The sequence below is a fragment of the Dendrobates tinctorius genome, unplaced genomic scaffold (assembly GCF_039654945.1).
Source record: "Dendrobates tinctorius isolate UK_male_01 unplaced genomic scaffold, ASM3965494v1 ptg000177l, whole genome shotgun sequence".
NCBI classification, from domain to species: Eukaryota; Metazoa; Chordata; class Amphibia; order Anura; family Dendrobatidae; genus Dendrobates; species Dendrobates tinctorius.
In genome coordinates, this window is record NW_027361844.1 from 21966475 (window position 1) to 21984921 (window position 18447).

The following is an 18447-nucleotide window of genomic DNA, read 5'->3' on the forward strand; positions in this document are numbered from 1 at the left end:
AATAGGTGGCACTAGAGTTCTAGTCCTCTTCCTCTCTGAAGAGACAATTTGCATAATGATCTTTTGTGTAACACAAAAGATCATTGTTCTCTGTAAGCAAGACTCACAATGCCCAGGACAATGGCAGCCTATGTACAATGAACAATCTAATACAGATCGCTCAATGCGTACCTTTAACTGCAGTCTGAATGTGTCAATAGGTTATTAAATGACCACCGATCGCTAATCGTTTATCGATCAATGGTCATTTAGTGCCGCTTGTCATCCGTTTTAACAGACCATCATACAGTGTAGGTGCGGAATAAGTATCTGCATCCAGTAACTTACGTCTCATCTGATTACAGCCATTTTCTTTGTTTTTTGTCCATCTTGTCAAACCTTTTTGGTGATGTCCTAAAGTTGTGACGTGGTCACTGCAGAATTTGCCGCACTGAACACTGTGCCCCTGAAAATAAAAAGATCACGTTATATCATTATAAATCTAATATATAAAGCTCAATGTGGGTGTGTATATACAGTATGTGTGTGTGTATGTCCGGGATTGGCATCCGCACCGTCGCAGGTACAGCCACAAAATTTGGCACAGTCACACGTCTGGACCCTGAGAGCGTCATAGGCTTTGTTGTGAGGCGAATTTTTAACCCCTGCACGTTCCAATTCACCAAACAATTTTGCCCCTATCTACATAATGGGGAAAAAGTGAAAGGAAAAGTGTTGGAGGCAAATTGACAGCTGCCAGATGTGAACAAGGAGGACTTAAAGAATGAGAATGATGGCCCCAAACAGTATATACCGTACAGCAGGTAGGGGCCCTGACATGGGATACTCACCACACACGGGGATATGAACACACACACAAAATGCGCCACACACTACCACGTGCTTCAACACATATACCACTCTCAGCACACATTTCACCACACATACACCAACCTCGCCACATAAAAGTCGCTACTCAAAACTCGCCACGCTGTCCCAGAGCTGTTTAAAACTTGAAAAATGAGCTGTGATTAGTTGCTATCAGCAACAGTTTTCTTTGTAGACAGTTGTGGTAACTGAGGCCTATTATTCTTATCATTTCTATGGTGTTATCGTCCTTCTGTAAAGCTGGAAATAACACAATTTATTACCGTGCCCACACAGACCACCCTCTGACACAGACTGCAGGGGGAGCCCAGTATCACACAGGATAGGATTAGATACAAGGCTCAGCAGGCAGTATCACACAGGATAGGATTAGATACACAGCTCAGCAGTCGGTATCACACAGGATAGGATTAGATATGCAGCTCAGCACACAGTATCACACAGAATAGTATTAGATACACGGCTCAGCAGACAGTGTCACACAGGATAGGATTAGATACACGGCTCAGCAGTCAGTATCACACAGGATAGGATTAGATACACGGCTCAGCAGTCAGTATCACACAGGATAGGAATAGATGCATGTTTTTTTATGTGCAATATAATCATTATAATTTGTTATAACTAACTAGTTGGTTACTATGCCCAGGCAACGTCAGGCTCTTCAGCTAGTATATATATATATATATTCACACATTTGTTTCGTGAAAAATGAATCCCCCATACTATGCTGCTGAATATAAACATGAAACAGCCATTAACATTTAGTTAGCCATTGTTCAACCCACCATCCCAAGTATAAATTAATGAGCCAGCATTGTTTCCCCTGTAAACTGTAAATAGCCACTTTTTACCCCACCCAATAAAAATATAAATTATTTAGCCCCTGTACTCTTTCTCCCAATTCATTACCAGTCACTCTTCTGTGTCCTCAACCCAACTATGCTCCTGCCACTCACCCAATTTATTGTAATGACACATCCTCCCCAATTCATTATAATGACACATCCTCCCCCAATTTATTATAATTACATATTCCCCCCTAATTTATTATAATTTTGGTACATGTCCTCCTCCCAACTCATTATAATTACAATAATTAAATGCTCATGTGTTAATAGAGTATCTTCTGCGTGCTCGAATACTATGTTTGAGTCGCCATAGCTGCATGTCTCGCAGCTATTCGATAGCCGCAACACATGTAGGGATTGCCTGCACGCCGAAGATACTCTATTAACACATGAGCATGCTTGGATAAGACCTTATCTGAGCATGTTCGCTCATAACTAATTATAATGCAATGTCTTCTCTCCCATCTCCCACCCCCAATTCATTATGCAATGTCCTCTTTCCCAACAACCACCCCCAATTCATTATAATATAATGTTTTATCCACCACCTCCAATTCATTCCAATTCATTATGCAATATCCTATTTCCCACACCCACCTTCAATTCATTATGATGTAGTGTCCTCTATTCCCACTCCGCACAACACAATTCATTATAATGTAAGGTCTTTTCTGCCACCCACCACCCCCAATTCACTAACTTTAAAGAAAAAAAGAATAAGTAAGGGCCCCGTCACACATAGCGATCTTGCTAGCGAGTTCGCTGCTGAGTCACAAGTTTTGTGACACAACAGCGATCTCACCAGCGAGATCGCTGTGTGTGATAGCGATCAGCGACCGCCCCCCCTGCCGGTATCGCTGATCGCTGTAGGAAACCAACCGCTGGACATTTCTTTTGTCGCTGGTCTCCCACTGGCCAGCATGCATTGCTGCGTATGACAGGCGGGAGACCAGCGATCTGCTGGTAACTAATGTACACATCGGGTATCCAAGGGACGTGCATCCCTTAGATACCCGATGTGTACATTAGTTACCAGCGCGCTGATGCAGGGAGCTGGTAACTAACGTACACATTGGGTATCTAAGGGATGCACATACCTTGGATACCCAATGTGTATGTTAGTTACCAGCTCCCTGCATCAGCTCGCTGGTAACTAACGAACACAGCGACGCCGCGCGCTTGACGTCGCTGTGCTGATCGCTGGTGAAGCTGTCTGTGTGACAGCTCACCAGCGATCACATAGCGACTCACCAGCGATCCTGACACGTTGATATCATTGTCGGGATCGCTGGTGAGTCACTATGTGTGACTCCTGCTTTACTGTGGCCAGCATGTACATGGTAAACGACGACATAACTTTCGTGATGATGTCATCGTGCCAACTGAGTCATAGAGAAGGCAATAGGCAGGAAGCCAAGAATAGCTTTTTAGAGTTATACTCCATCTCTCTATTACCAGATGTGAAGCAATAGGAATGCTCCCTTCCAGCAATAAGTGCTGCCGATGGTGGTGCAAAAAATATTATGAGTGCATGCATACTTTTCATCACATGAAATTAATAGACCTGAAAATAAATATAGAGTATCCATAAATATGACTCCAAAACCCTGCGTTTTACATTACAAGCACGGTGGATGGGATTTATAGAAATTCCATGCCCACTGTGCTTCTATTTACTGCTGCTAAGCTCACCCATGGTGAGGATTTACAAGCCGCACCATGTCAATTTCTGTAGCGGAGACACTGGATTTTGACCAATTGAATGTCATTACAGGTGGTAAATCCGCATGTACTGACAAACAAGTGCAGCAATTAGATAGAGCGCAGTGTTTTAGATGCAGCGAAAATACACTTTGTCCAAAATGTTGCTATTCTTTATCATGGGGACATAGCCTTACCTTTCTGGCCTATAAAGGTGCCAGTATAGTCATGTGACCCCAAGGCATGTAGAGGATATGGGTAGGGGTGAATGCCTTGGGGTCACATGACCAGGATTGATAATAAAAAGTGTATATGCTGTAGTACAGCGGGGTTGGTGCAGTGTGACAGACAAGCAGTGACCCAAACCAAACACGCTTTAATGTCCAGAACTCACAAAGTAAACATTGCATGGTATCCTCCAGATCGCAGCCGGGAATCAATCCAGTCGATATCCGATTCGCTTGGCTCCATGTTACTTTACACCGGCTGAGCTTTGCAAACCAAGACTGACACTCCCAAACCCTACTACAAGGTTTTTAAGTATAGGGTACGCTGATCGCATGCAGCGTCATGCGATCGGAGGAGGAGCTGACCGAAGGGGGCGTGGCCGGGGCAGAGCTTAGCGGCGGCCCTGCGCTGCCCCCGGTAACGCTAGTGTGAAACTAGCCTTACGCTTTCATAGACAAGTCCTGCAATACCTTTACATGGCCAGTCCGCTCCCCTGTTACTAAGAAATCAGCATTTGAATTGATATGGAAATAAGCCTGAAGAGCTAGTGTGAAACTAGCTTTACATGTGCATATAAATAGTTTGATGAGTGAAATCCTGTTGACAGATTCTATTTAAAAAAAAACATTTTAAAGGAAAGTTTTTAAAAGTATTAAAACGTTTAAAAGAATATACAAATTCAACCTTTTCCCCATTTAAAAATGCAAAAAAAAGCCATCATGCAACTCCAAAGGTGAAGAAATAAAAAAGTCTACACAAGCCAATATTTTGACCACTTAAACCAAAAATGTATATGTTTACATGCTTGGCATAACTGGAATTGTACTAAATGGCAGGTCATGTTGGCAGGTCAGTTTTAATGCACAATGAACACTGCAAAAAAAATTCAATGCATTTCCTGCACTTCACGTTTTTAGCCCATTTTCCAGTACATTGTATGGTAAAATGAATGGTGCCATTCAAAACTACAACTCGTCACACATAAAATAAGTCCTCATAAGGCCATGTTTTAAGAAAAATAAAAAAGCTGTGGTTATTGAAAGAAGAGGGGAGGAAAAAAAAGGAATGCATACACAAAAGGGGAGTGAAGGAGTTATAATGTGTGTCTGCTATTACCATAAATCTGGCATATTTTGCGACAGTGGTATTTGTGAGATAGGCTTTAGAATTGTAATCTACAATCTAAATTATCTCATGGGTTCAAATACTGTTGGACATAATTTATATAGTGCAGGGGTAGACATATGATTGATGCAGCCGCACAGGGGATCAAGAGGTATGGGGTCCCACTTCCAGCTTGAAATCAGCAAGCAGCTTTTTTCACAGACACAAAGAGGGGCCCATTTACTGTTGTTGCACAAGTGCTCTCATCTATCTATGTCCGCCACTGATATAGTGTCTTTGAGGCTAACCTGCATTCTATGTCTACATCAAAGTCAACCTGCATAATTGTACAGTTATAATTACACAGCTCATCTTAGCTTCCTTCTACTCTTTTCTCCCTGCAGTGGATCAGAAAAGATCTGTAACTTTTACTGAAAAGCAGCCTCAGCCTTCTACATCGCATACTGAGGTTCCTCCCTTGCCACCACGTTCAGGTTGTAGCCCTGCTCCATCTGTTAAACAAGAGAGCCCTGTTCTCAGATCCTCCCCATCGATCATTGTGGCTGATCTCCACGGCCAGACTGACAGCCAGGTAACACCACGAGCAGGTTAGAGCATGTGTATCTCACCTCTTTCCAATTGTCCGTGTGTTAAGAACGGCTTGCCAGGATTTGTAACTGGAAAATTGGACGCAGGGGCAATTTATATATATACAGTGGGGGGAAAACGTATTTAGTCAGCCACCAATTGTGCAAGTTCTCCCACTTAAAAAGATGATAGAGGCCTTTAATTGACATCATAGGTAGACCACAACTATGAGAGTCAAAATGAGAAAACAAATCCAGATAATCACCTTGTCTGATTTGGCAAGATTTATTTTGCAAATTATGGTGGAAAATAAGTATTTGGTCATTAACAAAAGTTCCTATCAATATTTTGTTATATATCCTTTGTTGGCAATAACAGAGGTCAAACGTTTTCTGTCTGTAAGTCTTCACAAGGTTGGCACACACTGTTGGTGGTATGTTGGCCCATTCTTCCATGCAGATCTCCTGTAGATCAGTGATGTTTTGGGCCTGTTGCTGGGCAACACAGATTTCCAAATCCCTCCAAAGGTTTTCTATGGGGATGAGATCTGGAGACTGGCTAGGCCACTCCAGGACCTTCATATACTTCTTACGAAGCCATTCCTTCATTGCCCTGGTGTGCTTAGGATCATTATCATGATGAAAGACCCATCCATGTTTCATCTTCAATGCCCTTGCTGATGGAAGGAGGTTTGCACTCAAAATCTCATGATACATGGCCCCATTCATTCTTTCATGTATACGAATCAGTCGTCCTGGTCCCTTTGCAGAGAAACAGCCCCAAAGCATGATGTTGCCACCCCCATGCTTCACAGTAGGTATGGTGTTCTTTGGATGCAACTCAGCATTCTGTTTCCTCCAAACACGACAAGTTTTGTTTCTACCAAACAGTTCTACTTTGGTTTCATCAGACCATATGACATTCTCCCAATACTCTTCTGGATAATCCAAATGTTCTCTAGCAAGCTTCAGACGGGGCTGGACATGTACTGGCTTATGCAGGGGGATATGTGTGGCACTGCAGGATCTGAGTCCCTGGCAGCGTAGTGTGTTACTGATGGTAGCCTTTGTTACGGTGGTCCTAGCTCTATGCAGGTCATTCACTAGGTCCCCCAGTGTGGTTCTGGGATTTTTGCTCACCATTTTTGTGATCATTTTGACCCCACGGGGTGAGGTCTTGCATGGATTTGAATCTCATCTCCCGAGATCTCGGGACGAGATCTGAACCTGCGCATGCGTCGTCCCCGGACCGGCGGCCATCTTCCCTGTGTCCATGTTCCCGGAGGCCTCCGCAACATGTCGGCAGCCAGCAACAGATGTGCGGGGGCCTCCGGACTTCGAGGAAATGCCGGCAGAGCCGCCGCCTCTGCACCGGAGCACAGCCCGCCGCCACCCTCACCCCTCAGAGCCCACATGCCCCAGCCCAGCTGCCCCAGCCCAGCCCACCTGCCCCAGCACAGCTGCCCCAGCCCAGCACAACCCACCTGCCCCAGCCCAGCTGCCCCAGCACAGCCCATCTGCCCCAGCAAAGCCTACCTGCCCCAGCACAGCTCACCTGCCCCAGCACAGCCCACCTGCCCCAGCCCAGCACAGCTGCCTCAGCCCAGCTGCCCCAGCACAGCCCAGCTGCCCCAGTCCAGCACAGCTGCCACAGCCCAGCCCACCTGCCCCAGCACAGCCCACCTGCCCCAGCCCAGCACAGCTGCCCCAGCACAGCCCAGCTTCCCCAGCACAACCAACCTGCCCCAGCACAGCCCACCTGCCCCAGCACAGCCGCCTCCACCGCACCAGCCTGGACCACTGAATGACCCCTGTGACCACTTCTCCACCTGTGCCGGATCCTTTCCCAGGTAAGCTGAATTCCGTCTGTAAGACGGAACCCCATTTGACACGTTATTGTTTTTTCCCTATTTTCCTTCTGAAAATTGGGGTGTGTCTTATGGTCCAGTGCGTCTTATAGTCCGAAAAATACGGTACTTATTTTCCACCATAATTTGAAAAATAAATCTTGACACATCGGAGAAGGTGATTTTCTGGATTTGTTTTCTCATTTTGACTCTCATCGTTGTGGTGTACCTATGATGTCAATTACAGGCCTCTTTCATCTTTTTAAATGGGAGAACTTGCACAATTGGTGGCTGACTAAATACTTTTTCCCCACTGTGCAGATAGGTTCAGAAATATTTGGACAGTGACACAAGTTTTGACATTTAGCAGATTACCAAAACATATTCAAGTATCAGTTATATAATCAATACAGACATAAAGGGACTCTGTCAGCACAGAATGACTGTTCAAAGTAAGTCCTGCCGCTTGTTGCTTCACAATAGCGCCAACAATAGCGCCAATCATTTATATCCACCTTCCCCTTGGCTTGTTTTTCATCTATCTCCACTTCCCCTTTTCTTTGATTGACAGCTGTGGCTTCAGGGGGCCAGAGAAGGGTGGAGATAGAGGGAAACCAAGCAGGTGTAAAGGTGTATGTAAATGATTGGTTTTGCCGTGATGCACCGAGCGCCTATACTTGATTTCAACAGTCATTCTGTGCTGGAATGGTCTCTTTAAAGTGCAGACTCTCAGCTTTAATTTCAGGAGTGGGTGAAAAATGCAGAAATGGTGCACTTTTTCCTATTATACTTTTTCTCTAACTGTTCCTCTCCTGGTTTTGGCTAACAAATACTGATGTGAAATATTGACCAAAATACTTCTGTGTGAACATACCCTTAAAAATAGAAAGTTCAAAATAGACTTCCAAAAAACATCTAAAGATGCTTCCCAGTTCTGGAAAAGCATTCTTTAGACATATGAAACTAAGATCATCCTGTACCAGAATGATGGGAAGAAGAAAGTATGGAAAAGGCTTGGAATTGCTTATGATCCAAAGCAAACCACATCCTCTGTAAAACATGGTGGAGGGCAGTGTGATGGTATGGGCATGTATGGCTTCCAATGGCACTGGGTCATTACTGTTTATTGATGATGTGACAGAAGACAGAGGCAGCCGGATGAATTGTGAAGTGCACAGGGCAATGCTTTCTGCTCATATTCAACCAAATGCAGCGAGGTTGATTGGACGGCGCTTCACAGTAAAGTTAGACAGTGACCCAAAACATACTGTTAAAGCAACTCAAGAGTATTTTAAGACAAAGAACTGGAATATTCTGCAATGGCTGAGTCAGTCACCAAATCTCAACCCCGTTGAAAATGCATTTCACATGCTTAAGGCCTCTTTCACACATCAGGTTTTCGCCGTCAGGCACGATCCGGCGCTTTTGACAGAAACCGGATCCGGCGAAATGCAATGCCGGATCCGGTTTCACCTCCATTGACTTGCATTTGCGCCGGATCGCGCCGGATGGCCATGCGTTTCATCCGGTTTTCGCCAGATCCGGCAATGTGTCGCAATGTGTCGCGATCCGGCGTCTGGAAAAAACGTCTACTGTAACGTTTTTTGTCTCCGGCGAAAAAGCCGGACACGCCGGATCCGGCGCGTCCGGCTTTTTCACACAATGAAAGCCTATGAGCGCCGCAATGCGCCGGATCCGGCAAAAGCCGGATCCGGCGGCCGGATCCGGTTTTTTGGTCTGAGCATGCTCAGTAGCTCTGCCCACAAGACATATATAAAAGCAAGACAGTGGGACCCACAGCCACACCCAACATGCCACCCAAGAAAGCAACCAAGCGAAGCAGGAGAAGGCAGGAGACCACTGCAGCACCATCAGCACCACCACCACCCCAAATGGAGCAGCAAATAGAACATGCTGAGGAGGGGAGGCCAGCAGCAGATGAGAGACGGTAATTATCAAATCCCCCATTCCTCCAAACTAGGGCCATGGAATATCAAGATATTCATTGGCCCTTTGTTTCTCTTTATTCAACAGCCGCCAAAGAGATGCAGCAGTAGCACCATCAGCACCACCCCAAATGGAGCAGCATGCTGAACGGGAGGGGAGTCCAGAAGCAGATGAGAGACGGTAATTATCAAATCCCCCATTCCTCCAAACTAGGGCCATGGAATATCAAGATATTCATTGGCCCTTTGTTTCTCTTTATTCAACAGCCGCCAAAGAGATGCAGCAGCAGCAGCAGCAGCAGAAATGGCATCACTGGCAGCAGCAATACCCACAGCCATGGAGTCTGGCCATCAACAGGACAGCACATCTTCTTCTGGGAGCCCTCCCTCGCATCGTCAGCGTTTGACGGTAAGTTTTTATTTCCAAAATCCATCATCTCTGTAATATATGTCTATTCATTGCCTTTTATTTCAAAACAGGAATCACAAGATGAAGAGGAGCTCCCAGAAGAAGAAGGAAGGGGTGGACAGACGCTTGGAGTGGGCTCACAATTCGTAAGTTTTTTGCATCAAACGCAGAAACACAACATCACACTACACATAACACATAGAAAACAATGTTCTGCAGACCACACACAGCAAACAAATGCCTACATCCAAACTCATAACATTTTTTGTTTTCTTCTCTAGTCTTCCCAATCTGGTGCTCGGCCAAGAGGTCCTCGCAGTGCCTCCCAGGGTCGTCGGCGACAGCAACGCGGCGGTCACCAGCGTGTAAGTATAAATATTTTTGCTTTGTTTTTTTGCACTTTTTATTTCATTTCTTTTGTGGAGGCTAATTATGTTATTTTTGTCTTTTTCTTTAACAGCCTTCACAGCGTGCTCCCGACTCTGACGGTGAGGATGGAGGGATTGATGTGGACCGCCTCATCGATCTCGTCAGAGAAAGGGAGCCGCTCTGGAATATGGCTGACCGCCGCCACGCTGACCTGATCATTACCCGACGACTCTGGGAGGAAATCTGTTCTCTCCTTGTGGGCCGCTGGGAGGACCTCGAAGCTCGGGACCAGATTAAAGAGCGTAAGTATATACAGTAACGGTTGCTTGATGTAAACCAGTGTTTCCCGAACTCCAGTCCTCGTGGTCCCCACGGATCATGTGTTCAGGATTTCTATTTACTATTGAAATCCTGAAAACATGACCCCTGGGGACCATGAGGACTGGAGTTTGTGAAACACTGATGTTGTATACTAACCACTCCTTTCTCGTTTCAGGGAACAGAATTGTGAATCGGTGGCGGTCTGTGAGGGATCGTTTCAAGAAGGAGTTCAATAAAGAGATGCGGGCCCCGAGTGGATCTGGAGGACGCAGGAGCAAGTACAAGTACGCACAAGCCCTGTCGTTCCTCCGGGAAACAATGCTCACCAGAAGGTAAATATTACACACCACATGTGAAAAAAATGTTAGATGTAACTTTTTTTTTTCAGCCAGGGCCATACCATGTCAGTATTTTAATTGTTTTTTTTTCTCTTTATTCCACAGCACGGTGAGCAGCACTCGGGAGCCTGCATGATTGGACCCTTCTGAGGCGACCCCTGATGGGACCGGCACCGAGGGACACTTCGACCGCCCCGGTACATCTGCACCTTCCCTGCCTTCCCACACATTCGACCCATCTGTCCCATCCACCAGCACAGGAGCATCGTGGCCGCCTACATTACATGAAGCTGCTGGTGAGGAGATCGCTTTCCCTTTACCCCACCCTTCTGCTCCTGCCGCCTCTAGTACACCTGCGGGTACTGGGCGACAGCGGCAGAGGGGTCAGGAAAAGAGTTATGCGCAAGAGTTATTGCATCTGAATGCATCTTTCCAGAACTGTCTCAAAGTCTTGTCAGAGCAAATCTCCGCAGGCTTTCAGCAGATCAACTCCAGCATTCTGGAGGTGAAGACACTTCTGCAAACCATGCATTCAGAAGCAAGATCTTCGCCAAACCACACCTTTTTCAGGTCTGTTGTGGAGCGCATGGAAACGCTCTCTCCTGCCCAGCAGATGCATGTAATGCATTCGTGCCACGGTGCTCTACAGCAGGTTACCTCCCAACCTCCACCTCCCACCACTGTAGTTCCTCCACCTGCACCCCCTCCAGCCACTTTCCATCCTCCCCCTCCTATTACATCTGCACCCCCTCCAGCCACTTTTCATCCTCCCCCTCCTACTACATACCAGCAACCTGCCCAGTATCAGCAACCTCCCCAGTACCAGCAACCTCCCCAGTACCAGACATCTCCCCACTTCCAGCAACCTGCCCCGTACCAAACTCCTTCCCCGTACCAAACTCCTTCCCCATACAACTTTCCATCAACATCATCTGCTCCTACAGTCCCTGCCCAACCCTCCACTCCACCACCCACCACCTCTTCTGCTTCCCACATGTCCACCCATTCTGTAGTTTTTTCCACACCTTCACCTCTAACTGTTCCTTCCCCACCAAGATCCCAGTCCTCTCTCCACACACCCAGTGTCGAAGTGTCCCGCAGCCCCTCCAGCAGTATTTCCACCCCACAGTACACAGAATTGTAATGTGTGTTTTTTGTAATAAAAATGCCCATTGGGTTTAAAACCTTTCTAAAAAAGTTTTTTTGCACTTTAAAAACATTCTACAAAAAAAAAAAAAAATTTAAATAAAAGTTAAATTATCGTTTCACAATGGTTGTCTGTCATTTCTTTCTGCGGCGAACTATGTTTTAAAAAAAGGTTAAATACAGGGTATTTCAAAGGTAAAAAGGTATTCAAAACCAGGTATAACTGTGGGTAAATTTTAGCTTTTTGCCACAGTTGTGTTCCTGGTTGTGTTTGAAGCAAAGTATTTCACTTAAAAAGTTGTGTTTATTGTTGGTGATTTCCTACCAATGTACACAACTTTTGTTAAAAGGTGAAATACTTTGCATAAAACACAACCAGGTACACACCTGTGGCCTAAAGGTAAAAATAGTAAGACCATGACAAGATAGCCAACTTTGGTTGGCAAAGGTATATACTGTTGGTCCAGAAGGTACACAAGTTTAGGGCAAAAATCTCTCACACTCTGTCATCCCAGTGTACTCTGCCTTGAGGTGACATAAAGTATAGTGGAAAATTGTCCCTGAAACCGTCACAGAACTTCTAGTGGTAATATTTCCAATGACAACATCCATCTTCGCCAGTAACTTGCTCTTCTCTCCAACCTGCACTTTCTTCTCTACAACCTGTCAAAGAAGGGCTGTAGGAACATGCTATATCTAGTTTTCCAGTAGCCAATCCCGTTCGGAAGGCCACAAGGGTCAATTTTAAAAACCGGATCCGGCGTAATCCATCGAAAAACGGATAGAAAAACGGATGAACCGGATGAGACGGATCCGGTTTTGTCTGTCAAGAAAAAGACGGATCCGGCAGAAAACCGGATCCGTCACATCCGGTTTTACTAAACATTTGCCGGATCCGGCGTTCCGGCACGACGCCGGATCGCGCCTGACGCCGAAAACCTGATGTGTGAAAGTAGCCTAAGGCAGAAATGTCCACAAACAAGCAATAACGAAAGTCAACTGCAGTAAAGACATGGCAAAGAATCACAAAGGAGGAATCCCAGCGTTTGGTGATGTCCATGGCTTATAGACTTCAGGCAGTCATTGCCTGCAAAGGATTATCTACAAAGTAATAAATTAATAATAATTACCATTTTATTATGGGAAAGTTAACTTGTCCAATTACTTTTGAGCACCTGAAATGAGGAGACATTGTAGAAAAATGGTTGTAATTCTCAAACGTTTCACAGGATATTTTTGTTCAACCCCTTTAATTAAACCCGAAAGTCTACACTTCAATTGAATCTCAGTTGTTTAATTTTAAATAAAAAATAGTGGCATGCAGAGGCCAAATCATGGAGATTTGGTCACCGTCCAAATATTACTGGATCTAACCATACTTGTTATAAAGAAGCCCCAGCAAATAAAAAAATGTTGACACAACAACATTAGGGCATATCTTAATAGAACTCCGTAGAATGTTAATAAACAACTAGCTATGAACCCATTCTACGCCCGGGTGGTGGACATTTTTATTGGTATATGGTCTCCCATCCTGGTATGTGCTGCACCCCTCATCTCTATCCTGGTATGTATGGTACCCTCACCCCCCAATCCTGGTAGGCATGGTTCCCCCTTATTCATATACTGGTATTCATGGTTCCCTCACCCCCCAATACTGGTATGCATGGCACCCCCTCATTCCTAATGTGGTATGCATGGTACCCCCTCATCCCTATCGTGGTATGCATGGTGCCCTCACCCCCCAATCCTGGTATGCATGGTGCCCTCACCCACCTATGCTGGTTTGCATGGTCCCCTCACTCCCCTATCCTGATATGCATGGTCCCCTCACCCCCCTATCCTGGTATGCATGGTCCTCTCACCCCCATATCCTGGTATGCATGGTCTCCTCACCCCCCAATCCTGGTATGCATGGTACCCTCACCCTCCCTATCCTGGTATGCATGGTCCTCTCACCCCCCAATCCTGGTATGCATGGTCCCCTCACCCCCCTATCCTGGTATGCATGGCCCCCCTCACCCTCTAATCCTGGCATGCATGGTCCCCTCACCCCCCTATCCTGTTATGCCTGCTACCTCTCACCCCCCCTATCCTGATATGCATGGTCCTCTCACCACCCAATCCTGGTATGCATGGTCCCCCTCACCCCCCATTCCTGATATGTGTGGTCCCCCTCACCCCTAGTAAACTGCACGCATTAAAAAACAAACAAACATTTATACTCACCTTTCTTCCCTGTGTCCTGTTCTGGGCGTGTTGTGATGCCGGACTCGGCGCCTGCGCAGTCCTTGCTTTCCACCGCCATGCGTCTTCAAGAAAATGGCGGCAGTAAGCGCGGACTGCCAGGCGCCAATTCACGTCTGGAGTGGGCGTGTTGTGGTGCCGAACTTGGCACCTGTGCAGTCCTCGCTTTCCGCCGCATGTGCAAGAAAATGGCGGCGGTAAGCGCGGACTGCGGAGGCGCCGATTCACGTCTGGAGTGGGCGTGTTGTGGTGCCGGACTCAGCGCCTGCGCAGTCCTCACTTTCCGCCGCCATATTCTTAAAGACACACTGCATTGTGTCCAAGAACATGGCAGCGGTAAGCGCGGACTGCGCAGGCGCCGAATCCGGCGCTACAATACGTACACTCTAGACATCACCTGAAGACGCAAGACCCCGCCGGCAACAGCAACACCGGGTTCAGTAAGGTGTTGCGGAGATCGCGGTATGCATTCAGTACTTACGCATTACCGCAATCTCCTGGGGGTCTGCGTCACTCTGTGGGGGATGCGTCACTCTTGGTCCAGACTGCACAGGCGCTTTGCGCTTGCGCAGTCTATAGAGGCTTCAGACAGAGTGATGCTTAGCCCGTTATATTATAGATAACCTGATCTAGAAGTGAAGTGAAATATAGAAGCTGTTGAATTTAGATGTGATCGTTATTATGAAAACACTAAATAAACTGTTGTTCTGCTTGCATCTCAACCTACAGAAAAAGGATGTCCATGGGCTCACTCTCTATAAGGTGGTGCTCAGTGGTGTAACCTGAAGCTCCAATGCAAAATCACCAACAGGGCCCCAATTATAATGGGTCTTTACTAGTATTGGTCTTCTTTATAGGCCAAAGTGACCTTTTGTATCTTCCCCTTTTTAGGCTTCAGGGTTAAGGAGCAACTGTAACCCAACCCCCTTCACCCCAATAGTAATGCCCATGGTAGGGCTACATTTAGCTGAACATTAGATCATTGTCAGTACATGGCACCAAAATTAACAGAATCTGATATCTATCTATCTATCTATCTATCTATCTCTATATATATATATATATATATATATAAAACTGAGTGTATGTATGTACAGTGCCTCGCGAAAGTATTCGGCTCCCTGGAACTTTTCAACCTTTTACCACATATCATGCTTCAAACATAAGGATACCAAATGTAAATTTTTGGTGAAGAATCAAAAACAAGTGGAACACAATTGTGAAGTTGAAGGAAATTTATTGGTTATTTTAAATTTTTGTGGAAATACAAAAACTGAAAAGTGAGGCGTGCAATATTATTCGGCCCCTTTACTTTCAGTGCAGCAAACTCCAGAGTTCATTGTGGATCTCTGAATGATCCAATGTTGTCCTAAATGAGTAATGATGATAAATATAATCCACCTGTGTGTAATCAAGTCTCCGTATAAATGCAACTGCTCTGTGATAGTCTCAGGGTTCCATTTTTGAAGCACAGAGAGCATCATGAAGACCAAGGAACACAACAGACAGGTCCGTGATACTGTTGTGGAGAAGTTTAAAGCTGGATTTGGATACAAAATGATTTACAAAACTTTAAACATCCCAAGGAGCACTGTGAAAGCGATCATATTGAAATGGCAGGAGTATCATACCACTGAAAATCTACCAAGACCCGGCCATCCCTCTAAACTTTCATCTCAAACAAGAAGAAGACTGATCAGAGATGCAGGCAAGAGGCCCATGATCTGGATGAACTGCAGAGATCTACATCTGAGGTGGGATTGTCTGTCCATAGGACAACAATCAGTCGTACTTCACAAATCTGGCCTTTATGGAAAAGTGGCAAGAAGAAAGCTATTTCTCAAAGATATCCATAAAAAGTGTCATTTATAGTTTGCAACAAGCCACCTGGGAGACACACCAAACATGTGGAAGAAGGTGCTCTGGGCAGATGAAACCAAAATCGAACTTTTTGGCAACAATGCCAAACGATATGTTTGGCGTAAAGGCAACACAGCTCATCACCCTGAACACACCATCCCCACTGTCAAACATGGTGGTGGCAGCATCATGGTTTGGGCCTGCTTTTCTTCAGCAGGGACAGGGAAGATGGTTAAAATTGATGAGAAGATGGATAGAGCTAAATACAGGACCATTCTTGAAGAAAATCTGTTGGAGTCTGCAAAAGACCTGAGACTGGGACGGAGATTTGTCTTCCAACAAGACAATGATCCCAAACATAAAGCAAAATCTACAATGGAATGGTTCACAAATAAACATATCCAGGTGTTAGAATGGCCAAGTCAAAGTCCAGACCTGAATCCAATCGAGAATCTGTGGAAAGAGATGAAAACTGCTGTTCACAAACGATCTCCATCCAACCTCACTGAGCTCGAGTTGTTTGCCAAGGAAGAATGGGCAAGAATTTCAGTCTCTCGATGTACAAAACTGATAGAGACATACCCCAAGAGACTTGCAGCTGTAATCGCAGCAAAAGGTGGCGCAACAAAGAATTAAGTTAAAGGGGCCGAATAATATTGCACGCCCCACTTTTCAGTTTTTGTATTTCCACAAAAAATTAAAATAACCAATAAATTTCATTCAACTTCACAATTGTGTAAATCTTGTTGTTGATTATTCACCAAAAATTTACATTTGGTATGTTTATGTTTGAAGCATGATGTGTGGGAAAAGGTTGAACAGTTCCAGGGGTCGAATACTTTCGCAAGGCACTATATATACTATATACAGGGGGAGATGACATACAGGTATATACTATATACAGGGGAGATGACATACAGGTATATACTATATACAGGGGAATTGACATACAGGTATATACTATATACAGGGGAGATGACATACAGGTATATACTATATACAGGGGAATTGACATACAGGTATATACTATATACAGGGGAGATGACATACAGGTATATACTATATACAGGGGAAATGACATACAGGTATATACTATATACAGGGGAGATGACATACAGGTATATACTATATACAGGAAAAGATGACATACCAGTATATACTATATACAAGAGGAGATGACATACAGGTATATGCTATATACAGGGGAGATGACAAACAGGTATACACTATATACGGGGGGAGATGACACACAGGTATTCACTATATACAGGGGGAGATGACATACAGGTATATACAGTATACACAGGAGGAGATGACATACAGCGACAATTTATAATCATTATAATTTGTTATAACTTATAACTAACTACAGTTTGTTACTATGCTTGGGCAACGCCAGGCTCTTCAGCTAGTAATATATATAGGGCAGTTCAAATTATTCCACGATGTCTGTTGCCCCTTTAAACCACCAACAATGAGATCTGATATGTGGTTTAGGTCTTGTGACAATGCATATAAAATTAGAGTTGTAGTATAGGATTTGGAGTGGCTAACAGAGCACAGCACAGCTGAGAGCCTTAGCTTCAGGAGATTTCAACTGAGCAGATTAACCACTGCACTGCCCAAAAAAATTTATACCATTTAATAAGAAGGTGAAATCAGACGCTGCAGTCTTCTGGCTCCTCTCTGTCGCAGTAAACCCGTGACACTCTTTCAAAGGAATCTGTCATCCTGTTTTGGGTATGAAATCTGAGAACAGCGTGATGTAGGGGCAGAGACCCTGATTTCAGTGATGTATCACTTACTGGTTCTGCTTGGTGTCATTTTGATAAAATCCCTGTTTTCTCTGCTGCAGATATAGCAGTTTTCTGAATGCTGAGCTGTGTATAATTTCACCAACATTCCTGACTAGCACCTGCCTTTGTACATTGCTGATTGACAGAAAGCTGATAATCAGTGGTGATGGTGGGGCTACGCAGAGAAGAGGGACTACATGGCATAAGACAACTCTAGTGATAATCTCCTGTTGATAAAATGCTGATTATAATGAAACAACAACACACAGCCCAGTAAGTCATACATCGCTGAAATCAGGGTCTCAATCCTTCATCATGCTGCTCTTAGATTACAAACAAAAAACCTGTTGCCTTTTAGGAATGAAGATCAGTTAAGTTATACCATTTAGAAAAAAATCTACATACATAGACTGTTTATAATGATGAAGAGCCCAATAGATATGACAATACAATGAATTTGTGCAGAAGTTCTGAATGAATAACCTTAAAAGAGTTTTATTTGTAGATAACTATAGTATATGCAAATTATTTTCTTAAAACTGACCTTCAGGAATTAGGCAGGAATATCTGCAGTTTAACTAGTTTGTAAAGGTATAGTACGACTTGTACAGTGGATAAAAAACAATGCCAGGGCCGGCTGGCAGTAGGTAAACACTAAAAAGTAATTTTTTGGGAATGCTTCAATTTTTCAGTAAGTCTTTTCAGAATATTGCTCAGGTCCAACTGAGTCAATTCCTCCCTTTTACAAAAAAATCAGTCACATTAAACTTTTTTCTTGCTGCAATTCAAGGCAGGTCCCCTTGGCACTAGGAATCATTTAACTTGTACAT

General features: G+C 44.7%; 1 protein-coding gene and 1 long non-coding RNA gene across 23 annotated transcripts in view; both read left to right on the top strand.

Moving 5' to 3' along the window:
• The window catches only part of LOC141054300 (protein unc-80 homolog), a 305587-nt gene that overhangs the window by 274180 nt on the left and 12960 nt on the right, over nucleotides 1–18447 (top strand). For 19 of the 22 annotated variants that reach the window (XM_073551595.1, XM_073551597.1, XM_073551599.1 and 16 more), the window contains one exon: nucleotides 5156–5343. In XM_073551595.1, the coding sequence (XP_073407696.1) occupies nucleotides 5156–5343 (188 nt within the window). Of the gene's footprint in view, nucleotides 1–5155; nucleotides 5360–18447 lie in introns of those variants that run through there. The other 3 variants (XR_012221396.1, XR_012221397.1, XM_073551605.1) reach the window with 2 other exon arrangements.
• Nucleotides 8597–9899, top strand: LOC141054199 (uncharacterized). The gene is made up of 3 exons (XR_012221378.1): nucleotides 8597–9540; nucleotides 9612–9686; nucleotides 9822–9899. It is a non-coding gene; the product is annotated as an uncharacterized lncRNA (long non-coding RNA).